This window comes from Mus musculus, chromosome 14 (assembly GCF_000001635.26).
Source record: "Mus musculus strain C57BL/6J chromosome 14, GRCm38.p6 C57BL/6J".
NCBI classification, from domain to species: domain Eukaryota; kingdom Metazoa; phylum Chordata; class Mammalia; order Rodentia; family Muridae; genus Mus; species Mus musculus.
Window position 1 is genome coordinate 55,557,519 of NC_000080.6, and position 27,961 is coordinate 55,585,479.

General features: G+C 49.4%; 4 protein-coding genes across 24 annotated transcripts; 3 read left to right on the forward strand and 1 right to left on the reverse strand.

The window, feature by feature from the left end:
• The first annotated feature begins 1,606 nt into the window (after nucleotides 1-1,606).
• Nucleotides 1,607-12,547, forward strand: Dcaf11 (DDB1 and CUL4 associated factor 11). Of its 19 annotated transcripts, none has more exons than XM_030247846.1 (16): nucleotides 2,465-2,603; nucleotides 2,923-3,457; nucleotides 3,557-3,924; nucleotides 5,374-5,501; nucleotides 5,854-5,981; nucleotides 6,202-6,266; nucleotides 6,535-6,635; nucleotides 6,853-6,999; nucleotides 7,216-7,270; nucleotides 7,580-7,648; nucleotides 7,966-8,023; nucleotides 8,119-8,304; nucleotides 9,346-9,499; nucleotides 9,730-9,882; nucleotides 11,505-11,611; nucleotides 11,710-12,547. In XM_030247846.1, the coding sequence occupies exons 3-16, from the start codon at nucleotides 3,770-3,772 to the stop codon at nucleotides 11,851-11,853; spliced, it is 1,650 nt and encodes a 549-aa protein (XP_030103706.1). In that variant the 5' UTR covers nucleotides 2,465-2,603; nucleotides 2,923-3,457; nucleotides 3,557-3,769; the 3' UTR covers nucleotides 11,854-12,547. The 19 variants fall into 19 exon arrangements, 18 of the variants coding, with proteins under 18 accessions (XP_030103708.1, XP_030103706.1, XP_030103709.1 ...); XM_030247849.1 differs by having other exon boundaries at nucleotides 3,557-3,901; XM_006519081.4 differs by having other exon boundaries at nucleotides 2,923-3,300.
• A 5,608-nt stretch (nucleotides 12,548-18,155) lies between these two features.
• Nucleotides 18,156-19,434, forward strand: Fitm1 (fat storage-inducing transmembrane protein 1). The gene is made up of 2 exons (NM_026808.1): nucleotides 18,156-18,429; nucleotides 18,797-19,434. The coding sequence occupies exons 1-2, from the start codon at nucleotides 18,164-18,166 to the stop codon at nucleotides 19,407-19,409; spliced, it is 879 nt and encodes a 292-aa protein (NP_081084.1). The 5' UTR covers nucleotides 18,156-18,163; the 3' UTR covers nucleotides 19,410-19,434.
• A 1,541-nt stretch (nucleotides 19,435-20,975) lies between these two features.
• On the forward strand, nucleotides 20,976-24,009 carry Psme1 (proteasome (prosome, macropain) activator subunit 1 (PA28 alpha)). The gene is made up of 11 exons (NM_011189.1): nucleotides 20,976-21,095; nucleotides 22,077-22,109; nucleotides 22,253-22,315; nucleotides 22,413-22,523; nucleotides 22,596-22,641; nucleotides 22,812-22,909; nucleotides 23,077-23,145; nucleotides 23,226-23,293; nucleotides 23,400-23,454; nucleotides 23,534-23,620; nucleotides 23,783-24,009. Exons 1-11 carry the CDS (start codon nucleotides 21,057-21,059, stop codon nucleotides 23,861-23,863), a joined length of 750 nt encoding a protein of 249 aa, NP_035319.1. The 5' UTR covers nucleotides 20,976-21,056; the 3' UTR covers nucleotides 23,864-24,009.
• Emc9 (ER membrane protein complex subunit 9) lies at nucleotides 24,001-27,857 on the reverse strand. Of its 3 annotated transcripts, NM_033146.1 has the most exons (5): nucleotides 27,394-27,736; nucleotides 27,161-27,237; nucleotides 24,538-24,607; nucleotides 24,363-24,457; nucleotides 24,006-24,225 (listed from the first exon to the last, which is right to left on the reverse strand). In NM_033146.1, the coding sequence occupies exons 1-5, from the start codon at nucleotides 27,589-27,591 to the stop codon at nucleotides 24,045-24,047; spliced, it is 621 nt and encodes a 206-aa protein (NP_149158.1). In that variant the 5' UTR covers nucleotides 27,592-27,736; the 3' UTR covers nucleotides 24,006-24,044. The 3 variants fall into 3 exon arrangements, 2 of the variants coding, with proteins under 2 accessions (XP_006519802.1, NP_149158.1); XR_874375.3 differs by lacking the exon at nucleotides 24,006-24,225 and having other exon boundaries at nucleotides 24,428-24,457; nucleotides 24,538-24,741; nucleotides 27,394-27,857; XM_006519739.3 differs by lacking the exons at nucleotides 24,363-24,457; nucleotides 24,538-24,607 and having other exon boundaries at nucleotides 24,001-24,225; nucleotides 27,394-27,857.
• Between the last annotated feature and the right edge of the window lie 104 nt (nucleotides 27,858-27,961).

The following is a 27,961-nucleotide window of genomic DNA, read 5'->3' on the forward strand; positions in this document are numbered from 1 at the left end:
GTCCTGGAACTCACTCTGTAGACCAGGCTGGCCTCAAACTCAGAAATCTGCCTGCTTCTGCCTCCGAAGTGCTGGGACTAAAGGCGTGCGCCACCACTGCCCAACTACATATTATTAATTTATTGATACTTCTCCTCTTCTTAGCACTTACAGATCTTACTGAAACCTACTCATAGTGCAACTCTGCCATCAAAACAGGTGAAAGAGGCTGGGAAGGTGGCTCAGTCAATACAAGCAGGGGCACCTGCATTCTCATCCCCAGTACCAGCCTGGAAAGTCCAGCACTGCCCTTGTCACATGTCTGAAATGCCAGGGCTAAGAAGCAGGCCGAAGAATTCCTTGCTGGCTAGCCAGTAGGGCCAATCAGCTAGCTCCAAACTAAGTGAGAAGCCCTGTCTCAAAAAATAAGTTGGTAAAAGTTTTTTAAAGACATGAAAGTAGGAGGAGGCTTGGAGGGGGGGATGGGGGGGCAGCTGGAGTGGCTGTGGTCAAGAGGCACTGTATATATGTATGGAATTCTCAAATAAATAACTTGGAAATTTTTGAGGAAGACACCAGACATCCATTTCAAGCCTCTACATCAACTGATACACATGTTCACATGCACCAGAACACACCTGAACACACAAACACACTACACACACATGCATCCACACATATATAACGATAATAAGGAAAAAATTTTACAGGCCTCTTTTCTGGACCTAATCATAATGTTTTGTTCATGTTCCACCTTAGCTATCATCCATTTTGTTATTTAATCACATAATGAGCTTGGATTTTTCAAATTTGTATTTACTTCTTTGGGTGGGTGTGGGTGAGTAGGGAGGTATGCATGAGGAGTTCTGAGAACAATTTGTAGGAGTCCATTCTCTCTCAAGTCATAAGACTTAGTAGTAGCTGGGCATGGTGGCACACGCCTTTAATGCCGGCACTTGGGAGGCAGAGGCAGGTGGATTTCTGAGGTCGAGGCCAGCCTGGACTACAGAGTGAGTTCCAGGACAGCCAGGGATTTACAGAGAAACCCAGTCTCGAAAAACAAACAAACAAACAAAAACAAAAACCCCAGACTTCCTAGTAAGCACCATTACCTAGCAAACACCCTTACCTGCTGAAGCATCTCACTATCTCACTGGCCCAAACTTGGTTATTTTTTTTAAAAGATTTATTTATTATTATATCTAAGTACACTGTAGCTGTCTTCAGATGCACCAGAAGAGGGCGTCAGATCTCATTACAGATGGTTGTGAGCCTCCATGTGGTTGCTGGGATTTGAACTCAGGACCTTCAGCAGAGCAGTCGGTGCTCTTAACCACTGAGCCATCTCTCCAGCCCTCGGTTATTTTTATTTTATGAAGAACTGCAGCAACATTGGGTTTTTGTTGTTGTTTGGTGTGTATGTGTGTGTGTGTGTGTGTGTTCAATGTATACACTGAACCCAGTATATACAGAATGCCAAGCAAGCACTCTCCCATAGAGACATATTCCTAACCCACTAAAAAATTCATTTCAGTGGCTACCAGGTATTTTTATAACTGTACAAAACTGACCATAATTTATTTAACCAACCTCTTATTGTATATTTGGATTTCTTTTATTTCCAGTATCCCACTATTATCAGTGATTGTTAAGCAGAACATACATTTTTATGTAGGTCCAAGTTTGATTACAGATAGCAGTATCACTAGGTCACAGTTTAGGGCTATGAGGGCTGGCTAGGACTGGTTAAAAAGATAAAGCATCTCTCAGATTAGACATTCTGAAAGGGTGTACCAGTAGAAATAAGGCACTTCTAGGCACATTTGATTGGCAGACAAAATTTTCGAATGAAGTAAAAAGACAATCAGGTTGGGAAGTCTGTATTTGAAGTAATAAAAAAACGAAAAAACAGTCAGCTCTTAAGAACGAAATACTTTTAAGAGTAGACTTGAGCAGATCAAGGAGTGGAAGAAGTCTGAAATGTGGAAAAACAGCCACTGTGAAAATAACCTCAAGTAATCAGTTAAAAAATATCTACAGAACTTGTAAGAACTAGAAGAGTAATAAGGAAGGAAAAATACTAAAATTATTACAGACTTTCCAGGCCAAATAACCCAAATACCTAGGAATCCTGAAAGTTCCGTGTATGTTTGAAATACCTGTCCACATAATTAATGGAGACCAGCCAAAGAACAAAATGCTGGGCGCTTGTTTACAGTTAAGAATTTTAAGGCAGTGACAACCTGCGTGGATCGGGAGAAAATGTTGGGGTCTCCGGCCTAGAGACCAGGAAACCTGACACAGAACCTGTCACATGCTCGCCCCGGGAGCTGAGGTGTCCTCGCGATGGCCCACCTCTGGGCCAAGGCCGACATCGCCCGCCTCTCTGGCCTAGGAAACCATCCCAGACAAGGTAGGGTTGGCCTTGGACTCACCCTAGTTACTCATAAACCAACGGGAGGTGGCGAGCGACAGAAGCCTAGGGACGGTCGGCAAAGCCCAGACCCAAGGGGCGCGTGCGCACTAAGGCAACCGGAAAGGCTCCGGGGACGGCCGCGGCACTTAGGGAGCGTATGCAAAGACCAAGAAAGGAAGCCAGGGGTCGTCAGACAAGACCCCCGCTGGTAAGCGTGTACACAGCAGGGTGGAGAGGCCCAGGTCCCACCAGTGAGGACTGCTTTCGACAGGCCGCTAGCGCTACAGCCAGGGGAAAACGGTTGAACTGGGGTTGCTGGGAGCTGAGGGAATAGGAGCGATTGGGCACGCAGTAAAAAACAAACAAACAAACAAACCACTCGAGGCCAAGCGACCTTAAGGGACCACCTCGCAGACTTGATGTCTAGTTCCGCTACGTCTAATGCAGGTCGCAGCCAATTCCAGTCCGCTACGACTAAACGCCCCTCTTGGGTTGAGCAAGTTCCCCAGCCCACCTATCAATCACAGGTCTCAGCTATCCAATCAGAGGGCCGAGGGGGAGGGACTGCTTGGAGCGTCGAGTGACGTCAGCAGGCCTGGCCGCCAGAAGCGTGACGGACGAGGCTCGCGACTGAGGAGCTGTTAGCCGGCGCCGCAGCGATAGTCGCTGTAAACAGGGCCTCGCCCCTGCGGGTCCTGCGACAGCTCCTGGCTGGTGGGTGGTCTCGCGTGGGGCGGTAACCGCCAGACGCCGGGGGGAGGTGCTTCTCCATTTTCCCTCCCCCTGTTGTACACACCCCCGGCGCACCACGTGGGCGTGAAGCTAAACTGGAGGGGGTGTTAGGCTGACTTCTAACCTCATTGGCTGTTGATGCTGCCGGCCCGTGCAAGAAATTGCTCTGATTGGTCAGTAGAGGGAGGCGTGGGGGGGGTCTGAGTTCTAACGCCTCTGGTTGGTTGTGTGAGATAAGCTAGTGAAATGCGTTCTTCCGCAAGGGGTTTTGATTGGTCAGTCGGAGAGGTTATCTGGGATTCAGCCATCCCGGGCCGGGGACTTTGATAGGTGAGTTTGGTTAGGAAAATGGGAAATTCCTCTTCGTGGACTCTGATTAGTACGGTAGGGTTGCACCCTAGGTTTCATATGGCTTTCTTTGCTTCACAGGATTGAGAAAGGTTTATGTTCCCGATACCCTGGGAGCTGTCATAGCTAAAGAGAAGGAAATCTCAGTCTCCTGGAGGGGTCACCCCTCTAAAGATAGCTTCTGCCCCGTTTCTGGAAACCCTGGTATTTCTACAGCAGGCTTTGCTTTCACCAAACCCAAGTTGGAGACAGGAGCAGCCCCTGCGCAAGACATAAGGATGCTGTAACCAGAAGATGGGATCACGGAACAGCAGCAGCGCCGGATCCGGGTCCTTAGAACCCTCTGAGGGCTTGTCCCGAAGAGGGACTGGCCTGCGTCGTAGTGAGGAAGAGGAAGAAGAGGATGAAGATGTGGATCTGGCCCAGGTACTGGCCTATCTCCTCCGCAGGTAACTTACCCTCTGCTGTGACACTAAGTGTCACAATGTCTTGACCTCAACTTCAGGCAGGAAAAGTGCAGAGGATAGGGAATGGCATTGTCCCAGGACAATGGTTGTGTTTGAACAGAACGACCTTTCCCTGCTGGATGTCCATACACTCTGCGTGGCTCCCTACCCAAAATGGTTCTTACAACTCTCATAGTTGAGGAGCTCCTAAGGGAAGCCTTTTCAGCTGTGACAACACAAATGTCATCAGTTTTCCAAGAAAATAAAACGAGAGAAGGGAGAGGGATTATGGAGGAAAGGAGAGATGTGAAAAGAGTTGGGAAGGGGGTGCTAAGTCACTTGCCATGTGAGATGAAGCCATGTGGATTTACTTGAAAAACAAGTTTACATCGGCCTTACTAGCCCTGCTCTTAAGAAAAGAATGCCCTCAAGGGGGTGACCACCAGGAACTAAGAACGTTTTGTTTGCTTGCCTACGGTTCCTTGGGAAAAGATGAACCTAGTATCCCTGCAGACCCTGTGTTCTGTGTTGCGTTCCTACACCGACGGCTGTGAGGGTTGTTGTTGTTGTCAGCTGGACAGAGTCTGAAATCACCTGGGGGACACGGCACACCTGGGCGGGATGGATTATTTAGCCTCTCTGGGCAGGCCTGGAAGGGATTATGGCGATTGGGTTCATTGGAGCAGGAAGACCCACTCTGAGCGTGGGTGGTGCCATTCCCATGTGGGTCCTAGACTGTATAAAAAGGAGAAAGCTAGCTAAACCCAACCATTCATCCCGCCTTCTTCCTGACTATGAGTGCTGTGTTACCAGCTGTTCCTGGCCCTGCTACTTTGATGGCCCCGCTATGACAGACTCTGCCCTTGAGCCATGAACCAGAATATACCTTCTCTCACTTAAGGTGCCTTTGTTGGGGTATAGAAGGAAAAGTGGAAGTGCTCTCCTAATTCTTAGCTCTTGAATTCAGGATATAGCTTTGTGGTAGAAGCTTACCCAGCATGCACTGAGCCCCTGGGTTCAGTCCTTAGCCCTGGGGGAAAATTATATTTAGCCCTGAGAGAAATCAATTTAGTAGGTCAGTCTTCATAACCTGTTAGAACTCTGTGTTCTTACTCTTAAGAGTTAAAGCTGGTTTCCTGCTGTGTCTTTTTTGTGTGTTTGGGGTTGGTTGGTTTGTTTATTTTATTTTTGAGTCAGAGTTTCTCTGTGTAGCCCTGGCTGCTCTGGAACTCACTCTGTAGACCTGGCTGGCCTTGAACTCACAGAGATCCACCTGCCCCTGCCTCCCAAGCGCTGGGATTAAAGGCATGCGCCACCACTGCCTGGCCCTACTATGACTTGTAGGAGACTTAAAATCCAATTTCAAAAGGAGAACCAACTGACTAAGAGCCAGATAGCCATTGGTTAGATGGGAGAAGGAATCCCTCCTTTATAATGGGGATCTCTCCGCAGAGGCCAAGTGAGACTGGTGCAAGGAAGAGGTGCAGCAAATTTACAGCTCATCCAGGCCCTCTCGGACTCAGAGGAAGAGCATGACAGTGCCTGGGATGGTCGCCTTGGAGATCGATATAACCCACCCGGTAAGAGGAGAGGCCATCTAAGGTTTTTGGCTTTATGTTTTGTTTCTAAGACAGGGTCTCTCTATCTGGCAGTTCTAGAAATCTCAATGTAAACCAGATCTGCCTTCTGCCTCCCGGGTGCTAGGATGAAAGCTATGCATAACTGACAATCTAATCTTAATGTTGGAAGATGTTCACTAGCCCTTTCTACCATTGAATGAGTCAGTCTTCTGAAACTTAGGAGGTTAAATGGAAAGGAGAGAATTCAGGAGATGAGGAAATCCTTGGAGCCAACCACATCGAGTGGGCTCAGTTTTACTATCTCGTGTCTGGGCTGGAAGCCCTAGAACAAAACTTTTTTTGGTACTCCCAGTGGATGCGACCCCCGACACCCGGGAGCTGGAATACAATGAGATCAAGACACAGGTGGGATTGGCCACGGGGCGGCTGGGACTTCGGAGGACTGCGCTGCAGCAGAGTTTTCCGCAGATGTTACACCAGGTAGGCTCTTCTGCCTCCACTCAGCCTGGCAGCAGACCTATTGAGGCCAGTAGTTCTGCCAGCCCCTGGAAAAAGGAAGTAAGCTTCCAAGGAAACCTTGAGTGTGTTAGCAGCCTGCATCCCAGTGCTGTGGGCTGTCTGCCCTCGGAGGAGGGGGCTGGGTGTGGTTACAGTGGCTCTCCAATTGTGCTAGCAATATTCCCCAATCCCTTCCATTTAGAGAGAACGGGGCCTCTGCCACCGGGGAAGCTTCTCCCTTGGAGAACAGTCTCGAGTGATGTCTCAGTGAGTACGGGGTTTGGTGGAGAGACTCTAGGGGCCAGCTAGACCTGTGTCCTATACTTGGAAGGGTGCAAGTTAAAAGGTTTCTCAGAATACCAAGGCTAGTTTGAAGGGGGCTGGAGCTGCGAGAGTAATCAAACTAGGGAAGTATAAAGGATGACAGAACAGACACGGGAATTATATACAAGGCCAAAGGATATGGCTGCATTCTATTGTGCTGAGTTCCTCTCACTCAGCACTCCCTGGCCTCCCTCTCTCTCCCCTTCTCTAGCTTCTTGCCCAATGATCTAAGCTTCACTGATACCTACTCTCAGAAGGCTTTCTGCGGCATCTACAGCAAAGATGGTCAAATCTTCATGTCTGCTTGCCAAGGTACTAGACCCCAGACTTACTAGCTTCCTTAACCTAAAAATATACTTCCAACTAGACTGGAAAGCCTCAGACCCAGGAATCTCAAAACCTGACTTAGAGATGTTTAGCCTTGAGATGGTGTACTGAGGGAGACCTCAGAGACATCAAGCAAAAGAGGTCTGATGGAGACGACTACAAAGAAAATGGCCCATAATTTTGCCTGATACCCTCTCTGCAGATCAGACGATCCGACTGTACGACTGTCGCTATGGCCGATTCCACAAATTCAAAAGCATCAAGGCTCGGGATGTAGGCTGGAGTGTCCTGGACGTGGCCTTCACCCCTGATGGAAACCACTTCCTGTACTCCAGCTGGTCTGACTACAGTGAGTGTGGACCAGACCTCTGCAGTGTCTTCAGCTTTGGACCTCAGAACCCAGCCCCTGTGTGTTCTTCTCTTCTGAGATAAGCTAGCATGCTGTGTCCTCAGAAAATCACTCCCCAGCTGCTCGGACATCTCTGCCATTTGCCTTCTCCCTCCTTAGTTTTACTTCCATTCTCTTTCCCGCAATCCTAAAGAATTCTTGTTTCTCTTCTCTTAGTTCATATCTGCAACATCTATGGGGAAGGAGACACACATACTGCCCTGGATTTAAGGTATTGGCTTTTTCTTGTCATACTTATCAGAGACTTCTCCAGGAGTGCCTCCTGCACAGGAGCTCCCACCTAGATGAACAAGTCCACCGCTTGCCAATCTCTCTGTGTGGCTTCCTGAGAGCACTGCCCATCCTGTGAGCTCTAGTTTACAGGGTTACTTCTGGCTTCTCAGAGGTGATCTGCATGCTAGCATGGGGTGGTGGGCCTCTGTGTCCCCTTCTTTATAGTCTTTGTCACATGTGTGGTAGATTGACAAAAAGTGAAAGGGCATCCACTCAGCCTAGCTCCTTCCTCCTTTGCTCCCTTTAGGCCAGATGAGCGTCGCTTTGCTGTCTTCTCCATCGCAGTCTCCTCAGATGGACGAGAAGTACTAGGAGGGTGAGCATTGTGGGAAATGTCTACCTTGATTAGTGAGGTAAGAGTTCTGCCAGAGGTAGTTTCTGCTGTTACAGAGATTACTACACTATGGAAAACAACTTGCCTTCTCCAAAGTCAATTACGAGTTGCTTTACTCTTGCTCACCAGTTCCCTGCATGAGGTGGCAGGTCTCGGGCCTCCTTGAAAGCTAAGCTGCTGCCTTCCATATGTGAAAGAACACAAGAGCTCACCCCTTAGTTGAGTTCCTCAGCAGGACTCTACTGAGAACACAGAGCAATAGTCTTGACTCTATGACCCTCTTATCTCATTTCTTACAGAGCCAATGATGGCTGCCTATATGTCTTTGACCGAGAACAAAACCGGCGTACTCTTCAGGTATTGTTTGTGAGACAAGAGCCTTCTCCTCCTGGTCTTTAACTTATTTTTAAGACTAGAGAAATCCTAAAACCCTCAGCTTCTTGCTCCTCTAGATCGAGTCTCATGAGGACGATGTGAATGCAGTGGCCTTTGCTGACATAAGCTCCCAAATCCTGTTCTCTGGGGGAGACGATGCCATCTGCAAAGTGTGGGATCGACGAACCATGAGGGAGGATGATCCCAAGCCTGTGGGTGCACTGGCCGGGCACCAGGATGGCATCACCTTTATTGACAGTAAGGTAGGCAAACAAACAAGACTGCATAGCCGGGCACTAGGATGGCATCACCTTTATTGACAGTAAGGTGGGCAAACAAACAAGACTGCATAGCCGGGCTCTCAAGGTTCTGGCTGTCCAGGAGGGGGAGACAGTGGACTGGTATGGAAACTCAAAAGTTCCTTCTTAGAGTGTGCAGGACCTGGAATTTAGGAGAAGTGTTTAAGCCAAGAAACACAAGTGTCTTCTGAACCCATCAGTCTGCAAGGACCAAGGCAGGGCTTTACATATACAGGATGGGGCAGAGATGACTCAGGGTTAAGAGCACTGCTGTTCTTCCAGAGGACTCGATTCAGTTCCCAGCACACACAGCAGCTTACAACCATCTGTAACTCCAGGTCCAGGAGATCCAATGTAGGCAGAGCACCCATACACATAAAAGAAATCATAAAAGAAGTAGAAAGCAATTTAGTCCAAGTTACAATGAGGAACACATCTGGTACTCTGTGTTAGGCATTTTCTCTCCCTCGGTGACACAGATATAGGCCAGATTAGACCAGATTAAAAGTAGGATAAAGGCAGGTTTATTAGGCAGCTCTCGGGTGGGTTCACCAATCTCACATGTGGAGGTCAGTGAAGTCACACATCCAGGCTGAAGCAAAGGGGTTTTGTAGAGTTTAGGTGAACGGTGATGATGTTTCAGCTAGGAAATGGGATCGTGTCCAAACCTGAGTCCCTGGACAGGCACTCTTGGGTGGGTTGCTGGAAACACAGAGACTAGGAATCATGACATGTCAGCCCAGAGTTTGTCCAGGTGGGCAGGGACTTTTCTCTGAGCAGGCAGGGTGGGCGAAAGGAGGGCAGATGGGGTTTCCCAGCTAATAGAGGGGATGGGCAGGGGTTCCAGCCTAACTCTCTGGGCAAAAGCCTGGCTATAAGGAGATCTGAAGCAGAGCATCAAAGGTGAGCTCATCTGGATGAATCAAGACCCCAGAGCAGAGGAACTACACTGGCAGGCAGGAAGCCCGACAAGCTCTCGTGCATCTCTCCATTCCTCATTCATAGGGTGATGCCCGGTACCTCATCTCCAACTCCAAAGATCAGACCATTAAGCTTTGGGATATCAGGCGCTTTTCCAGCCGAGAAGGCATGGAAGCATCACGACTGGCTGCCACACAGCAAAACTGGGACTATCGCTGGCAGCAGGTGCCCAAGATCGGTAAGGGTCAGAGTGAAGCTAAGGCCCGGGATGGAGAGTTGGTAGTATCATTGGCATTGTCGACTCAGCAGGGCCATGTTGATGACTTTTCTCACAGGGGAAAGTCAGCCGGGTACAGTTGGATAGCAGTTGTCTTTGAGTGGTGATCTCCATTAAGAGTTAGTGGCACAGGACAGTTCAGACAGTCACTCATCTAAGGCTCACCTCCAACATCATGTATCCTTGCCCAGCCTGGAAGAAGTTGAAGCTCCCAGGTGACAGCTCCTTGATGACCTACAGAGGCCATGGAGTGCTTCACACTCTGATCCGATGCCGATTCTCCCCAGCCCACAGCACCGGCCAGCAGTTCATCTACAGTGGCTGCTCTACTGGCAAAGTGGTTGGTAAGGATTTTGTGAGGACTTGTGAGGCCTTAAGAGGGGCAGGCATGTTTCTCTGGCATTCCATCTATAACACAGTGAGCACTTGGATAACAACTGCAAATGAAATTTTATTTAGCTTGGAGCAGGGAAGGCTTAAACAAGGAACTAGGAAGCATTTGTGAGCACTTTTAATTAAGAAAGGGAATCTAGAATTCTAGTTAATAGATTACCAAAAGCGTAATTAATTCTGTGTTTATTCAGTCCAGGGAAAGGATCACAGGTGAAAGGTGGGAGGTGACAAAAGGGAAAGGTCACAGAGGCAAGCAGGTGACAAAAGGGCAGCGTTGAGTTGCTGGGCACAGGAATGCATGCCTGAGATTCCGCATTAGGAGGTGAAGGGTTGCCATGAGTTCAAGGCCAGCCTGAACTACATCATCAATTTGGGCCAGATAAGACTATAAAGCAAGGCCCTGCCTCTAGAATAAAAGACAGCATGCTTAGTAGATATCATAGAGGCTCTGAAGCAGGAGGAAGGCATGAGAAAGAGACAGGCTAAGGAGATAGGTCAGGCATAAAGCACTTGCAGTGCAAGCATGAGATCTGAGTTCAGGTCCCCAGACCCCACACATGGTGATGCAGCAGATCCCCAGGCCCAGGGTGGGAGCAGATGCAGGAGGGTTCTGGGACTTGTAGGCTAGCCAATCTAGCCAAATCAGCAAGCTGCCAGTCTCATTGAGACTTTCTCAGCTGGGCAGTGGTCACACACCTTTAATTGCAGCACTTGGGAGGTAGAGGCTGGTAGATCTCAGAGGCCAGCCTTGTCTACAGAGGAAGTTCCAGAACAGCCAGGGCTACATAGTAAGACCCTGTCTCCCCTGTCTTGAAAAAATAAAATAAAACAAAGTAAAACAAAACAAATAAGGAAGACTCATTCTCAATAGAGAGTGATCAAAAATAGTTCCCATTGACCTATGGTCTCCACATATATGTGCATATACTCACAGTGCACACTGACTCAAGTTGGAAAAGCAGAGGTGTACCTGCCAGACAATGAACAAGTGCTCTCATCTACCCAGGCTGTTGGTGCCTTCCATGCCTTGGTAAAAGTGTTTATCTTATTTTTATGAGACAGGGTTTCTCTGTGTAGTCCTGGCTGTCCTGGAATTTACTATGTAGACCAGGCTGGCCTAAGAGATTAACCTGCCTCTAATTCCTGAGTGCTGGGATTAAAGGCATGAACCAGGCCTGACACTGGTACAAGTTTTAAAGCCAGTGCATTTCTGCTTTTCATTTTATTTGAGACTAGAACAATGTAACCCAGGCTGGTCTTGGAACTATATACTGAGGGCTGGCCTTGAACTCCTGATTCTCCTGCTTTCACCTCCCTAGTGTTGAGATTGTCACCATGCATTTTCGTCACAGTAGTCCTTGGGATTGTAGCTAAGGGCCAGGGATACCCACATTTCCGTTCATACTGTCCACCCAAGATAGGGACAGGAGTAAGCAGGCAGAGCACCATCTTCTGCGGTGGCCTTTGCTCCCATGCTGCCTGAGAAGCAAGTCAGTGGCACTGCCGTGGGGACTGAGGGGCAGTTGGAAGTTCCTCCAGCAGCCCTGTCTACTCTGGCTTTTTTCCTGCACAGTATATGACCTCTTGAGCGGCCACATTGTTAAGAAGCTGACCAATCACAAGGCCTGTGTGCGTGATGTCAGTTGGCATCCCTTTGAAGAAAAGATTGTCAGCAGTTCGGTGAGGTTGCAGGGGTTGGAGGTGGGAGGACGGCTTGTGTCTAGAGCTGGGACTGGGAGGGGCATCCCCCTGACTTCGTGCCACTTTCTGCTCTGCAGTGGGATGGGAACCTACGTCTGTGGCAGTACCGCCAAGCTGAGTACTTCCAGGATGACATGCCAGAGTCTGACATGAACAGAGTCTGTTCCAGTGGCCCTACTCCAGTGCCCTGCCCATCTGTGGCCTTTTCCTCACCTCAGTAGATCTGACCTCCAGTTCTGTGTAGGGTGAATTCTCAGCATATTCTCTGCCTCCTCCTCCCTTTCCCCTTCTGGGGAGTACGTGGAGGAACTGCTCACACTGGGTGAGAAACAGAAACCCAGGGTCTGGGCCCAGGCTGAGCCTGGACTGACCACCCCCAAACTGGGCCAAGTGGTTTCCTCGTGCATTCATACCCAGTCTGCTTGGATTTCGATCTCTAGCCAGAGTGTGGCAGGGCATCCATTATCTGGGGTGCCGCTTCTGGCTACAAGAGTCTTGAGTGTGTTTAATCATGTTCTGATGTTAGATATTGGCTCATAGTGTAGACACTTGAGGTCTGAATGGACCCATTAGCAGTACCCTTTGCCCAGGTCTTCACACTGAGAGTTAGATTGGTGGCCATCAGGGCCAAGTATACCGAGACCTTTCTTTCTGAGGTCTTCGAGGGTGGACAGGATGGGTAGGGAGGTGTTTGCCTCAGCAACCTCCTGGGGTGAGAACTATGTCTGCTCTCATACTTGGACTTTGAAGTGAAAAGACTGGTCTGAGAGGTATGGGTCTCAGATACGGCCCAACTCGCCATTGGATCCTATCATTGCTGGTGGCCAGCAGCTTCAACAAAAGAGGATAAAACAGGACTTCTTTCACCTTCTCACTGGCTGTGGCTCTCCCAATAAACTGTCTGTGGGAAACTGGCTCTGTGTCTGTGTCACTTTCCCTTTCTTCTATGTGGGGTCTGTTGTCTTCTCACTTCAGGGAAGCAGGTTCAAACTGGCTGAGGCTGTGCATGCTGTAATCTTCTTGCTTGGAACTAAGGACAAAAGGGTCAGAAGCTGAAGGTCACCCTCAGCTCCATCATCAGTGTGAGGCTCCACCAGGTTACCTGAGAGCCCATCTCAGAAAGCCAAATAATACAGCTGAGGGGCTGGGCAGTGGTGGCCCACTCCCAGCACTCGGGAGGCAGAGGCAGGCGGATTTCTGAGTTTGAGGCCAGTCTGGTCTACAGAGTGAGTTCCAGGACAGCCAGGGAAATCCTGTCTCGGAAAAAAAAAAAAGTTCCAACAGAGAGTGTGCTACTTTATAAGAGAACACACTTTGATGACTCAAAAAAAAAAAAAATCTACAGGAGCTGGAGAGATGGCTCAACAGTAAGAGCACCGACTGCTCTTACAGAGGTCCTAAGTTCAATTTCCAGCAACCACAGGGTGGCTCACAACCATCTGTAATGGGGATCCGATGCCCTCTTCTATGGTTTCTGAAGAGATCAACAGTGTACTTGTGTACATTAAATAAGTAAGTAAATATTTGAAAGATCCACAATATGTAGTAAGGCGAGTAACAGGCTTTCCTCCCCAGCCCAGAAACTGCATCATGTAGTAGATGACAAGCACTGCTTATCACCTCCATGCCCTGCTCTGGAACTGTTCCAGTATGCAGAGAGGGTGACCCACAAATGCACAGCACTTCAACAGCACCAGCCAAGTCCACTCACAGCCCCTCACCCAGTGAAGATGCCTGCCACAATACTCATAGCTGATCTCAATGCCCAGAGCTCACATGGTAGAAGGAGAGTACTGACTTTCAGAAGTTGTCCTCTGTTCACCCATAGACACACACACAAGTGTTATAAAAGAATCCCAACAGCCAGGCATGGTGGCTCACGCCTTTAATCCCAGCACTGGGGAGGCAGAGGCAGGTGGGTGTTTGAATTCAAGGCCAGCCTGGTCTACAAAGTGAATTCCAAAGTCAGCCAGGGCTACACAGAGGAACCCTGTAGTGACAATGTGGGAGTTTTAGTTTCTTTGAAACACAGAAATACTATGGAAGTGTTTTCATTTGGGCGGTGGAGCCGCTTCAGACGAACTGCAATAGCTGCCTGTGCTTTGCCTCACACTCTGGAAGGAGTGTGAATTTGCCACCTGCAGATAGTTTCTGCGATTGTGTGGCATTTGGAATTCTGGAGACTTTTCAGAATATATACATGCTTGGACCCTGAGAGGTGGGTCATTGATTGGTGGTCCTTCAAGGAGATTGGTTGCAGTTTGTTAGGTGGTCGTGTACAAAAAAAGAAAAGAAGAGTTAGATAACCTGACACAGCAGATAACACTTGTCCCAAGGAACTCAAAGTCCCTAATCAGCAGGAAGAGTCTTAATGATAACATCTTCCCTTTCCAATCACTGATATCCTTTTTTTTTCCTCTGCTGCCTAGTATTAGGGGGTTGTAAGGGTGGAAGAAAGGGGTTGGAGAAGGGTATAAGTAAGAATAACCCACAAAGTAGCCAAAGATAAGCTAACCCTGTCTCAAGAAAGGGAGAGAGCCCAAGCCCTAGAGAAAAACCAAAGTTCAGATGAAGTGGTCTCCTTCACATACTGCAATATATAGATCTCACATGTCATGCTGTTTAAGGCAATAAACTGGGTATGCACTTGAAGGGGTGGTCATTGGGGGGGGTTGTTTTCTTGTTTCAGGGAGAGCTCACTCTATGTTATCTGGGCTGGTCTCCAATGCTTGTGCCTACTTAATCCTCTAGTTTCATTTTTCTCTGAGTAGCTAGAATAGCAGACACATACCAGATCCAGCCCCAAAAACAACAGTCCAGGGCAGGTCAGATGACTCAGCAGGTAAAGGCACTAAATCTATTGATCTTAGTTCAGTAGCTCTGAAACTTGATGAGAACCAATTCCTGCAAGTTGTCCTCTAACTTACACACACACACACACACACACACACACACATATGTCTCAAAACATTTCCAACTTTCCTTCCCTGTTTGCTCCTTGGCCCAGTGTCCTTTCTTTACCATGATCAACTTCTGACCAGGGCTCAGTGGAGTTCAGGCTGCTCTTCAGGAGTATATCTGGGTTCAATTCTCAGCACGTACACAAAAATCACAACTACTTGTAACTCTTGTCCTAAGAGATGAACAACCTCTTTCTGGTCTCCATGGGCACCAGGCACACAAGTTTTGCACAGACATAGATGCAGGTAAAATATACATAAGTAAGCTAAAACAACACTGTAACAAAGTAGCTTACAGGGGGAAAGAGTTTGTCTGGCTTGCACTCCCACTAGCAGGCCATCACTGAGAGGAGCAGCATTGACTCATTCTCTGGCTTACGTTTAGCTAACTCTTCTATAGAACCCAGGATCACTTGCACAGGGAATGGTGCTGTCCAAAGTGAGCTGGGCCCTCCTACTAGATCAGTTACCAAGACAGTACCCCACAGTCACATCCATAGGACAATCCCATCTAGGTGATTCCTCCATTGAGGTTCTCCTCTCAGATGATTCTAGGCTGTGTGAAGTTGAAAAAACTAACTAGAGGGCTAGAGAGATGGCTCAGCAGTTAAGAGCAATGACTGATCTTCCAAAGGACCCAGGTTCAATTCCCAGAAGCCACATGGCAACTCACAATTGTCTGTAACTCCAGTTTTAGGGGATCCAACACCCTCACACAGACATAAATACAGACAAAACACCAATGCACATGGAATACAAATAATTTTTTTTTTTTTTTTTGGTTTTTCGAGACAGGGTTTCTCTGTATAGCCCTGGCTGTCCTAGAACTCACTCTGTAGACCAGGCTGGCCTCGAACTCAGAAATCCACCTGTGCTGGGATTAAAGGCGTGTGCCATCACTGCTCAGCTTTTTTTTTTTTTTTACTGTAACTTTTTTTTAAAGATTTATTTATTTTACTTTATTATATGTGAGTACACTGTAGCTGTCTTCAGACACTCCAGAAGAGGGCGTCAGATCTTGTTACGGATGGTTGTGAGCCACCATGTGGTTGCTGGGATTTGAACTCAGGGCCTTCGGAAGAGCAGTCGGTGCTCTTAACCACTGAGCCATCTCACCAGGCCACAAATAAATTTTTTTTTTTTTAAATGAAAAGAAAAAACTAACTAGAGCCAGGCAGTTGGTAGGAGACAGAGGCAGGTAGAGGTTTGTGCGTTCAAACCTAGCCTGGTCTACAGAGTGAGTTCCAAGATAGCCAGGGCTACACAGAGAAACCCTGTGTCAGGAAGGAAAACAAAACAAGAAAGAAAAAGGAAGGGAGAAAAAAATAACCAGGATAGTTCCACTCTGCCGTTTCACTCCTAAGATACAGTACATCCAGAACCTATAGTCCAGGGTTCCATTTTAGAGAAAAATGTTAGTAATTCTCAAGGCCCCACAGAATATCCATTCTCTGATATTATCATTACAGTCCTGTTAACAAAATATAAACAGTACTATTTACAATAAAAATTTAATCCCAGAAGAAAAAAATGAACTCTTAGGGGGTTTGTTTGTTTGTTTGTTCCTCGAGACAGGGTTTCTCTGTGTAGCTCTGGCTGCCCTGGAACTCACTCTGTAGACCAGGCTGGCCTCAAACTCAGAAATCTGCCTGCCTCTGCCTCCCAAGTGCTGGGATTAAAGGCGTGCGCCACCACTGCCCAGCAACTCTTAGGGTTTTATGATCTCTAGAACTGTTTGTTGTTGGTTTTTTGGTTGGGGTGTTTTGCTTGGTTTTGTTGGTTTTTTTTTTTTTAAGATTTATTTATTATTATATGTAAGTACACTGTAGCTGTCTTCAGACACTCCAGAAGAGGGAGTTAGATCTTGTTACGGATGGTTGTGAGTCACCATGTGGTTGCTGGGATTTGAACTCTGGACCTTCGGAAGAGCAGTCGGGTGCTCTTACCCACTGAGCCATCTCACCAGCCCTTGTTTTTGTTTTTGAGTTTTGTTATTGTCTTTATTTGTTTGAGACAGCCTCACTGTAGCCCAGGCTGGGCTGGAACTCACCAGGTAGATCGGCTGGCAGTGAACTTGATTTGATCCTTATCTTGGATTGGGTTTTACTGCTGTGAACAGACACCATGACCAAGGCAACTCTTGTAAGGACAACATTTAATTGGGGCTCTCTTACAGGTTCAGAGGCTCAGGGTTGGTTTTCCCAATCACAACTGGGCCTATGATCTGGGCATCCTAGCTTGTTCATTTCCTTCTGTACTCTGTGGGTGTCCACTGCTCTGAAACCCCACCACCAGCTTTAAGAATGGAGGAAAGAAACAGCTATGGAGTATCAGGCACTCCTTAGGTAGGTGCTGCCCAGTGCGCACACTGAGAGGCCAGGTTTGTGTGAGCCATGCAGCCCAGGTAATTGACTGGAGAACAGACTTAACACTGTGATGGATGCCAGACTGGATGGATGCCTTCCTTAGGATCTTCACCCCATCATCTGAGGACCCGGCCATCATTTTATACAAGCTGCCTTCCTCAGGGCACATGAGTGTCTCTCTGATTGATTCTTAGCACGGTGAGCATAAGCTGTGGCACACCAGGTGACACCTTGTGCATTCATTTTGCCACCACCAGTGTGCACAGCCATCCTGGGACTAACTGGCCTCTTAGACTTCATCTGGATGGCAGCAGGAAATCACCATAACTATAGGGCCAATGCCCCCCCCAACCCCCTTTCCACCACCTTCTCATGATACCATGCTTTGTTCTCAAAGCTCCAGGACAAGGACCCATATCTGGTGGGGGCCACATCCAAGTGAAAGGACACAGAAGAAGGAAGCTTTTGCTTTTTGCCTGCTTGCTTTCCCCCTCCCTGGCAAGTTCACGTGTCCCGTTGCTGAGGCATTCCTTATTGCTCTCAGATCCTAGGTCTTGGGGACTCTAGCACAGTGACCAACGGAGACATCTAGCCTCATGGACTGAACAGCCACCTGGTCGATATTCTGTAGGAAGATAGTTATTTTTGGAATTAGGCAGCCCACCGCCCATGATAAAGCCCTCTAATAAATCCTCTTTTGATTTAGATTGATTCTATCTGTTCTGCTCCTCTAGAAAACTCTGATTAATACAGACATCCAAGGTTTAGGTTGGTTTGATGACCTAGATTTCCCTGTGCAGGAAAAAACATGGTAGAGTCTAGATGAGCCTAGATGGGCTTCAGCTGGCCAAAATAAGGCAAGCGGACACAAGCTGGCCTTGGACAAGGACAGCTCGGAACGGCAGGCCTTGCCCTGAAACACCAACTAGAATGTGGCTGGAACTGAGAGCACAGAGCTAACAGGAAAGGACACAGGCTATGTCAGGACACACTTCCACCCACCCAAGGCCAGGACCATGTTGACCGTCAGTCCTCAAACTGGCCCCTTGCTGGCCCCCCTTTCTTGCCTGCCAGCTGCCAACAGCGCTCTGCCCTGTGTCTACCACACCTGTCACTGCCTATCCTTGTCTGAGGGAAGGGGGGGGGGGCATTAGCCCCTCCTCAGCCTCCAGCAGAGCAGACAGTTAGTGGGGAGGGGAGGGAACATGGAACGGGGGCCGACGGTGGGGGCAGGGCTGGGGGCCGGGACCCGAGTCCGAGCACTGCTGGGATGCCTGGTCAAGGTGCTGCTCTGGGTGGCCTCTGCCTTACTGTACTTTGGAAGTGAACAAGCCGCCCGCCTCCTGGGCAGCCCTTGCTTACGGCGCCTCTACCATGCTTGGTTGGCAGCAGTGGTCATCTTTGGGCCCCTTCTGCAGTTTCACGTTAACTCTCGGACGATCTTCGCTAGCCACGGCAACTTCTTCAACATGTGAGTCCACTGAAGTCCATAGGAGCTGCCTCTCTACACCCTGGGATCCCAGCTTCCTTCTTCAGGCCTCTGTGTTCTGTTGCCAGTCTGAATGCTAAAAATAGGCTAGGAGGTTGAGAAGGTCGGGGGGAGGAGAGGGGGAGGGGAGAGGGAGAGAAAAGAGCCTGGGGGTGCCGGGGAAGTAAAGGACGGAAGAGGAAAGGTGGACCCTAGTTGCCCTGTGGTCCTGCAAGGAGAAGGGCAACATTGAAATGATAGGGGTTATAAAAAAAAAAAAAAACCTAATGGATAATGTATGGGACACAGGTCAGGATGGGGAGATCGGACACTGGGGATCTCAACTAGCTTTTCCACTTCCTGTCCACAGAAAGTTTGTGAATTCAGCATGGGGCTGGACATGCACCTTCCTGGGGGGCTTTGTGCTGCTGGTGGTGTTCCTGGCTACACGACGTGTAGCAGTGACTGCCAGGCACCTGAGCCGACTGGTGGTGGGGGCAGCTGTATGGCGGGGGGCCGGACGTGCCTTCCTACTCATCGAGGACCTGACGGGTTCCTGCTTCGAGCCTCTGCCCCAGGGCCTATTGCTGCATGAGCTGCCCGACCGCAAGAGTTGCCTGGCAGCCGGCCACCAGTGGAGGGGCTACACTGTCTCCTCCCACACCTTCCTCCTCACCTTCTGCTGCCTCCTCATGGCTGAGGAAGCCGCTGTGTTTGCCAAGTACCTGGCCCATGGGCTACCAGCTGGCGCCCCACTGCGTCTTGTTTTCCTACTCAATGTGCTGCTGCTGGGCCTCTGGAACTTCCTGCTGCTCTGCACGGTCATCTATTTCCATCAATATACCCACAAGGTGGTGGGTGCGGCAGTAGGCACGTTTGCCTGGTACCTTACCTATGGCAGCTGGTACCATCAACCCTGGTCCCCTGGGATCCCAGGCCACGGGCTCTTCCCTCGATCCCGCTCAATGCGCAAACATAACTGAAAGAAATAAAAGCATACCAGGCCTGGCTCTGTCTCCTCCGATTCTTTTCGGGACGAGAGAGAGAATGGGAAGGGTAAGATGCTCAAGTTCCTTCCTCATCATTTCTTGAAGTTGCTGACCTGTGTTTTCCTGTACGTGACTTCCATCCTGTTGGTTTCCGGGTCTTTCGGGGGCTGTGATGTCGAGGGACGGTACCACTAAAGCAGCCTTTAGATGCACCAGCTTCCCTCTGCGGATGCCAGGGCTACACAGAAAAACCTGGTCTCGGGAAAGAAAAAGTTGGAAAAATATTTCTGGATGTGTGAAAATTACATGAAACTCAAAATCTCCAATCCATAAGTTAATAATTCATTTATTTATTTTATTTTATTTTTGGTTTTTCCAGACAGGGTTTCTCTGTGTAGCCCTGGCTGTCCTGGAACTCACTCTGTAGACCAGGCTGGCCTCGAACTCAGAAATCTGCCTGCCTTTGCCTCCCAAGTGCTGGGACTAAAGGCGTGTGCCACTACACCGGGCAGTTCTATTGAAAGTCATCTGCACTAATTAATTTCGTGAGCTGCTTTCCTTTCAGGGTTATTACTATTCTGATTTTATACACACACACACACACACACACACACATATATATATATACACACACATATTTGTATATACATACATACACATAATTACTATATTACTACCCGCATATTAACACTTCCCAAAACTAAATAGCTATCACTAAGCCCTTGCAGAAAGTTTGCCTGGCTCCTGTTTAAACCATTGTATTATCCTGACTCAAAAACAAAACAAATGACAACAACAAAAATGGCTGGTATCAGAGTCACAGGTGCCAGTGGCCGTACTGAGCGGGGAAAGTACTTTCTGAAAAATGGTGGCGGAACATTTGAAGAATGATGGCAGAACATTCTCTCAGAAAAATTGACATCCAAGCTGAGAACTGGGTGAGGACATTAAGGGGAAGAGTGTTGCAGATTTCTCAAGGGCAGAGTCCTTGGAGCTGAATAAACACTGCCTACAAGTATTTGCTTGTGTAATGAATGAGTGTGGAAAGCAATGGACTTGAAGAGGATTGTGAAAGAAAAGTCTTTATGGATTTTATCATAGAGGCCTGAGTCCCTGCTGTGGGGGAGTGGTTTATTGGGGAATAGAGGGTGCCACAATGGCTTTGTGCAGAGCTGATTGACTCTTGTATAAGGATGGTGCCAGCATCTCCGCATAATCGTCTGGTGGGCGGGAGTATATTAGGCAGGGGACCACGCTGGGAAGACGAAGAGAGACCAGATCATACTCCAGATCATTAAGGATTTTAAACCCCCATGTAAGGCTTATTTATTGCCCTGGCCCTAGCAGAAGCAGGGGGTGCCGGGAAATGGCAGGCGAGGATGGGAAGGGGCAGGGGTGCTGGCGTTGGTTGGGAGGCGGGCCTGGCTGCCAAACGGAGAGACCCGAGCGCCGGGCGGAAACGCTACTCCGGCTGCTGGCGGAGCCCCCGCCTCTCAGTAGGCTGTCCCCGCCTCCTCCAGTCCCTCCACTCCCCAAACCCAGGAAGGCCGTGCAGGTTTCGAGCTGTGCTTTCGCTTTCCCTTCCCGCTGCCCACCCCAGGTTCCTCGTGCGGCGCTCACCACCACCCCCCGGCTCTGGCCATGGCCACACTGAGGGTCCATCCCGAAGCCCAAGCCAAGGTGAGCGTTGCGGGTTCGAGTGGGGAGTAGAGGCTTTAGAGAGGCGTGGTTCAGAGCAGACCAGAGCTCTGGGGGAGCCCACTTCCTAGCCCCCCTCACCTGAGTGGGGGTTGGGGGGGTTCTGCTCCCTAGCTACTGCCAGAAGCACCTGATCCCTTGGGAGTAGGTGAGGCGGCTGTGGTCCAGTGGGGTGAAATGGAGCCTAGAAGCTAGTGTGAAGTCTGCTGGCTTGGGGCCAGGGCTACACACAGAGACCTTGAGAGGGACTTGCCCTAGCCACCTCAGACTTTCCCTCGGAAAGGGCACGCACCTGCACTCTCTCTGCCCACTGTCTTAGGGTTCTGTTTGGTTTGAGACAGGGTCCCTCTATTATGTAGCTCTGGCTTTCCTGAAACTGGATATGTAGACCAGGCTGGCCTTGAACTCAGAGTTCCACCTGTCTGTACCTCTGGAGTGCTAGGATTAAAGGCCTGTGGTACCACGCCTGGCCACAGGGCTCTCTTATCGCCTCTTGCACAACTCTGGTGACCCAGAAATAAATAAATATATATATACATACACACACACACATACATATATATTTTTTGATTGTTTTGTTTTTCGAGACAGGGTTTCTCTGTGTAGCCCTGGCTGTCCTAGAACTCACTTTGTAGACCAGGCTGGCCTTGAACTCAGAAATCCACCTGCCTCTGCCTCCTGAGTGCTGGGATTAAAGGCGTGTGCCATCACACCCAGCTTGCCCAGAAATATTCTTATCCCCAAATTCAGCCTCCCTTGGGGATCCATTGAACTCTTCCCTGATTCAGGTGTGCTGAAAACTACCATACCACCCCAGGCCACCCTATATAGGGACCCATCTGACTTTCTTCAGATGTGGCTTCTCTATTCCCCAAGTCAGCCCCTACACCTAAAGGGAACTGTCCTCAAAAGAACTAGCCTTAAAGCTAGGTTTCTGAAGGGTTGCCTATCTATACCCTACAGGTGGATGTGTTCCGTGAAGACCTGTGTAGCAAGGTAAGACCTAACTCATCAGGGACCCCACCCCCACCCAGCTCCCCCAACTCTGGCCTCCCTCGCTGGGCAGTGTGAGCCCTTACATCACTGCCTTGGAAAGGGTGTTTGCTTCTGACCCTGTCCTCCTCCACTGTCTTACCCAGACAGAGAACCTGCTTGGGAGCTATTTTCCCAAGAAAATCTCAGAGTTGGATGCGTTCTTAAAGGTACTCGGGGGCTCCCCAGGCAAGGACTCAAGAGGAGCCCAGGGATGGGGGTGGGGTGAGATGAGAGGAACACCCTCATCTCCAGCCGTACCACTAGGAGCCAGCTCTCAATGAAGCCAACCTGAGCAATCTGAAGGCTCCATTGGACATCCCAGTACCCGATCCAGTCAAAGAGAAAGAGAAGGAGGAGCGGAAGAAGCAACAGGAGGCAAGCTGGGAGACCTGGGAGGTGGGCCAGCCATAGAGAGCATCAGCCTCAGTCCTGTCTTCCTCCCTACAGAAGGAAGAGAAGGAAGAGAAGAAGAAAGGGGACGAAGACGACAAAGGTACGGGGAAGCGAGGTGCTGGGAAGACACTGGTGACCCAGAGCTTCCAGGCTGCGGTTCTGCTTTCCCCTTTCCAAACTTCGCACGCCCAGTCATTCCCTGACCCACTGCGCGCTCTCTAGGTCCCCCCTGTGGCCCAGTCATTCCCTGACCCACTGCGCGCTCTCCAGGTCCCCCCTGTGGCCCAGTGAACTGCAATGAGAAGATTGTGGTCCTCCTGCAACGCCTAAAACCTGAGATCAAGGATGTCACTGAGCAACTCAATCTGGTGAGCTCTTCCGCCTTCGTCTCGGCTCCAGGCAGTGTCCTCAATGGTCCGGGCCAGGGCTCAATGTGGGCAGACGAGGGAAGACTGGGAACCTGGGAGTCGGGGTATGTATATGGAGGGGAAGGAAGGATGTGGTGATAAAGCCAAGACGCGTTCTTTGCTCCAAGGTCACTACCTGGTTGCAGCTACAGATACCTCGGATAGAGGATGGGAATAATTTTGGCGTGGCTGTCCAGGTAAGAGCACTGTCCCCTCAATCTACAGCCCTACTGTGCAACCAGCCTGAGCTTCCCCAGCTCTCCACTTTCTTCCTCAGGAAAAGGTGTTTGAGCTGATGACCAACCTTCACACCAAGCTGGAAGGCTTCCACACGCAGATCTCCAAGTGAGTGGCCTCATCACAACACCCTCAGCGCACTCTGCTTTGGGGACAGGCCCGGGGCGCCCGCCTTCTCTTTCCACTCTCTACATACTACTTCCACTTTCCACAGGTACTTCTCCGAGAGGGGTGACGCCGTGGCCAAAGCAGCCAAGCAGCCCCACGTGGTAGGTGAGGCCCAGGTCAGGCTGCTCCCGGGGAAGACAGATTTCAAGTCAGGGCTAACTGTTGAGTTTCTAACTGCAGGGTGACTATCGGCAGCTGGTGCACGAGCTGGACGAGGCGGAGTACCAGGAGATCCGTCTGATGGTCATGGAGATCCGAAATGCTTATGTGAGGAAGGGGGAGGAGGGCGGGGGTGGACAGAAGCACCTTCCCCAGACCATCAAATTTCTGACCAAGCAGTCTTGGGGTGGAGGATGACAACAGCTAAAAATGGGATACAGAACTACCGGGGGGCCCGTGGCTGACCTCCACCACTCTGTGCTCCGATAGGCTGTGTTATATGACATCATCCTGAAGAACTTTGAGAAGCTCAAGAAGCCCCGTGGAGAAACCAAGGGAATGATCTATTGAGCCCCCTCTCTCATTCTGTGATGGGTATAGCAGAAACCTTCCTGCTTTTCACCAGGAACTCTAGACTGGACGCAGTCTTCTTCCTACTGGCTGGGGTTTCTCCCTCACTCTGCCTCCCAAACACAATAAATACATAGTTGCCCACCAGCCCATGTCTTTATTGTATGTGGACCCTTCTGACTTAGGCATTTCCATCTGTGGAACCACTCCATTGAGTGATTTGAGTGTTAAGCCGCTGGTTGGTCCAGTCCTGCCGAATGTCATCAAGATGGCAGTCAAAGTCCACAAGATGCTGGTGAGCCCGGCCCTCCAACAGCGCACCCACCATCTGTCGTGACTCCTCCCAATCTCTCCACATCACTCTGAAATTGAAAACACGGATGTGAAACAATGGGGCTAGACACTGACTTAAGGACTGTGTCTGGAGAAGCCGTAGGGCAGGGACAAAAGAAGCCTCAAGTGTTGAGTGTCCAAGAGACAGAGGGAAGGGAGCACTCACAAGTTCTTGTCCTTGGGCACCCACTGAAGACCCTGGTTCTCCAGGACAATGACTGGAGGTACACGAGGCCGAGTCACCAATTTCTTATTATCCAGCTGGGTGAACAAAGGGTGAGAGTCTTAAGGACCCTCCCCCACTCCCTCCCCACCTCCCCACTCTAAAGCCCCAGTCTCACCATAATAAGCACTGCCCTGGGGAAGAATTCTGCAATTCGCCCAGCGATTTTCAAGGCCAGAGGCCCGGGGCTGTGTAGAGGGAAGATCAGAGGAATGAGCAGCCAACTGAGGGCAGACCCAGGTCTCCCGAGTGCTCCCGGCCCCTAGCCTGGGAGTGTCCGGTATGCGTAATGCTTGATTCATGATTGCTGGATGCTTCAATGCTGTGGGAAACAGGTCTCAGATACTGCTGCTGAGAGATGAAATCTAAAGTAGGCGTTGGGTAAGGTAATTTGCCTTCATCATCCAAATTTAAAAAGGAACAGGGCTGGAGCAATGGCTCAGTACTAACTACTTTTCCTCCAGAGGACCTGGGTTTGAATTTACACTCACATGGCAACTGATAGCCAGGCCCAGGGGAACCCAACGCCCTCTTCTGGCCTCCAGGGGCACTGCATGGTATACAAATAATACAGGCAAAACATAAATATAATAAAAAATTTTCAAAAAAAACTATAAAGAATTTACTGGATAGGAAGTTAGGGACCAGCAAAAGTGGGGCAGAACAGTGGGAGCTCCATGGGGAGGGACAATTAAGAATAAAGTATGAAGCTGGGCAGTGGTGGCACATGCCTTTAATCCTGCAACTCAGGAGGCAGAGGCAGATGGATCTCTGGGTTCGAGGCCAGCCTGAGTGAGTTCTAGGACAGCCAAGGGTACACAGAGAAACTGTCTTCAAAAACCAAAAGGAGGAGGAGGAGGAGGAGGAGGAGGAGGAGGAGGAGGAGGAGGAGGAAGAGGAGGAGGAGGAGGGGAGGGGGGGAGGAGGAGGAGGAGGAGGAGGAGAAGAAGAAGAAGAAGAAGAAGAAGAAGAAGAAGAAGAAGAAGAAGAAGAAGAAGAAGTATGTATGTATGTATGAACATGCCCCAGTGGAACCAGTTACTTTAAATGCTAACTTGAAGTCGTTTCTGCCATCTCTGGGAGCCACCATGAGGTGTGGCTGCATCTGCCCAACTTTCTGAGGCCTGAGTCAGAAAGGCAAAACTTTTTTTTTCCCTGTTACTTTTCAGATGCTGCCCAGAACCTAAGTGTGATTTTTCTGATCCTTTGTGCTTCCTTACTCTTTCTCTAAAGCTGGGCTGCTTGTCTGGGATGAGTCTGACTTCCGTGCTGGGCTTGTCTGCGATCAGTCTGTCCTCTGTGCTCGTTTATAGGGCATGGTTCTTTCCCTTCTTTCCTCTCTTCTCTGGAAAGCACAGCTTGTTTCCTCTGAGTCTTGCCTTTCTTTTCAACTCTAATTAAACCATCCTTGAGCGGTTTTTTTTAACATATTTTTAAATATAATTTATTTTTATTTTATGTGCATTGGTGTTTTGTCTGCATGTATGTCTGAATGAAGGTGTTGGATCCCTGGAGCAGGAGTTACAGACAGTTGTAAGTTGTCATGTGGGTGCTGGGAATTGATCCCAGGTCCTCTGGAAGAGCAGCCAGTGCTTTTAACTGCTGAGCCATCTCTCCAGCTCCTGCCATTGAGTTTAAAATTCTTTTATTAATAAGACTAAGAATCCCCAAAAGGGAACCCCAATTCTCCCATGTCATCTGGCCACTGTGGTCAAAACAGACCCAGACCTACATGGCAGGGCTTGGCATCCAGGTATAATGGCGGGCCTTCAGAGGCCCTCCCAGCATCTGTTTCATTGTGTATGTACAGCTTCAAGAGGTTTACACAGCTTGTCACAGATGACTTAAAATACAAAGGGGTCAGTGGTAGGCACGACCACGCCTTGCTTCTGACTGCTTAGATATGGATATCCTTGTCCCTTTATTTAAACTTCACTCACCCAGGAGACAGGCTTGGGGAATAACAGTGTTTTAACAGATCTCTTTGTCCCTCATTCTAGCATGCTCATATTAAATATATTTTTTTCTTCTTCCTGCTATTAAAAAATATATTTTTAGCTGGGCATGGTGGAACACAACTGTAGTCGCAGCACTCAGGAGACAAAGGCAGACGATATGAGTTCAAGTCCAGCTTGGTCTCCAGATCGAGTTCTGGGACAACCAGAGCTACACAGAGAATCCCTGTCTCAAAAAACAAATAATATAATTAAAAAAAATTTTTTTTACTGTAATAAGACCTCTGCATTTAAAAACTGAGATAACTTCAATGTTCACTGCAGTAACTAAGTTACAGTTTGTTCATATTCATACTGTACAGCTGTTAGGGTGAGGTGGATCCCGAGATGGAAAGACATCGAATGTACTGAGTGCAGAGAGGGAAGCAAATGACAATAGATCGAACTTAATTAACCCATAGCAAATGCATTTGGTCTGTAGAGTATATTTATATAACATATACTTTTTAAAGTCGCTTTTAAGTTACTGGTCGCACTTCCTCAGTTCTTACAGACACCTCAGTCTGTCTGTCCCTCCCCCACTGCAGCTCCTTCAGGGCAGGATTCTGTCATATTGATCTCTGATACCTCCTCACTCCTGTACTCAGTAATATCTGGCATACAGCCCTGCTGCCAACACTTGATTAAAAAAAAAAATAAAGGTAAAAGGAACGACTTTGGTCCATCTGTACCTCACCCACAATTGCCACAATTATCTCTCTTCCCACCCCTAGCTTCCCAACTCACCTCTGGTCATCCAAAACCGCATTGGCATGGTAGTACCCAGCTACCACCAGACCGGCCTGCGCGCCCCACACATCCACCTGTCGTGAGAAAGGGGCCGTCAGTAACTAAATCATGCCTCTGGCTCTTATCAGTGCACACCACGGTCAACGGACTGCGCATGCATTTAGGCTGAGGGTCCTAAAGGGGTCGGTGGGGTGAAGAGGGACAAGGGGTGGGGTTCTCAATGTCGCAACCTGGTTGAGCGCGACCTCCAGCATGACGGACAAGGCCAGATGGCTGTGGAAGAGGGGCACACAGTCGGTGAGGCAGAGGCATTCTCCGGACCCCGTCGCGGGAGCCAGCAACAACCCGTTGACAGCAGCGTGTGGGTACCGAGAGGCGTGCAGACACATCTTCCCGTAGGCTCGGGCGGAGATCTCCACCTCCCCCATAGCGAGCGGGGCCTGCCGGCACCCGAACCCCCACTAAGGCGGCTCCCTGACCACCAGAGGCGAGCTTGGCCTCGCCCTGTGCCTCCCTTCTCACTTGGGTGTAAGATGCCCCTGACGCCTGGCGACCACTCTCTGCAGCCCGTCCCTAGCAAGGTAGAATTCGGTCCAACTGCAACGGGAGGCACCGAGCTCCACCCCCTCTAATCACTCCCCTCTCTAGCCACTCCCGGGCAGGCGCACTTGCTCCCAGGCCAGCTCAGGGTCATACCCTAACCAAGAGTCCCGCCTCCGCAGTACTCTCTGATAGGGTGTGACATTATTATTTTGCCCAATCCAAAATTTAAAAAAAATAGTCTTGATTTTGGCCTGG

What these genes read in the sequence shown, in the direction of transcription:
- Dcaf11 (XM_030247848.1), top strand. Translation starts at nt 3,770, where the DNA reads ATGGGATCACGGAACAGCAGCAGCGCCGGATCCGGGTCCTTAGAACCC. An exon ending in TCACCTTTATTGACAGTAAG is followed by an intron (nt 8,305 to 9,345) that starts GTAGGCAAACAA and finishes CCTCATTCATAG; the next exon opens with GGTGATGCCCGGTACCTCAT. An exon ending in GCAGCAGGTGCCCAAGATCG is followed by an intron (nt 9,500 to 9,729) that starts GTAAGGGTCAGA and finishes ATCCTTGCCCAG; the next exon opens with CCTGGAAGAAGTTGAAGCTC.
- Fitm1 (NM_026808.1), top strand. Translation starts at nt 18,164, where the DNA reads ATGGAACGGGGGCCGACGGTGGGGGCAGGGCTGGGGGCCGGGACCCGA. An exon ending in CACGGCAACTTCTTCAACAT is followed by an intron (nt 18,430 to 18,796) that starts GTGAGTCCACTG and finishes TCCTGTCCACAG; the next exon opens with AAAGTTTGTGAATTCAGCAT.
- Psme1 (NM_011189.1), top strand. Translation starts at nt 21,057, where the DNA reads ATGGCCACACTGAGGGTCCATCCCGAAGCCCAAGCCAAG. An exon ending in AGTTGGATGCGTTCTTAAAG is followed by an intron (nt 22,316 to 22,412) that starts GTACTCGGGGGC and finishes CCGTACCACTAG; the next exon opens with GAGCCAGCTCTCAATGAAGC. An exon ending in CAGCCAAGCAGCCCCACGTG is followed by an intron (nt 23,455 to 23,533) that starts GTAGGTGAGGCC and finishes TTCTAACTGCAG; the next exon opens with GGTGACTATCGGCAGCTGGT.
- Emc9 (NM_033146.1), bottom strand. Translation starts at nt 27,591, where the DNA reads ATGGGGGAGGTGGAGATCTCCGCCCGAGCCTACGGGAAGATGTGTCTG. An exon ending in GCGGTTTTGGATGACCAGAG is followed by an intron (nt 24,608 to 27,160) that starts GTGAGTTGGGAA and finishes CCCTCTACACAG; the next exon opens with CCCCGGGCCTCTGGCCTTGA. An exon ending in CCAGGGCAGTGCTTATTATG is followed by an intron (nt 24,458 to 24,537) that starts GTGAGACTGGGG and finishes TTGTTCACCCAG; the next exon opens with CTGGATAATAAGAAATTGGT.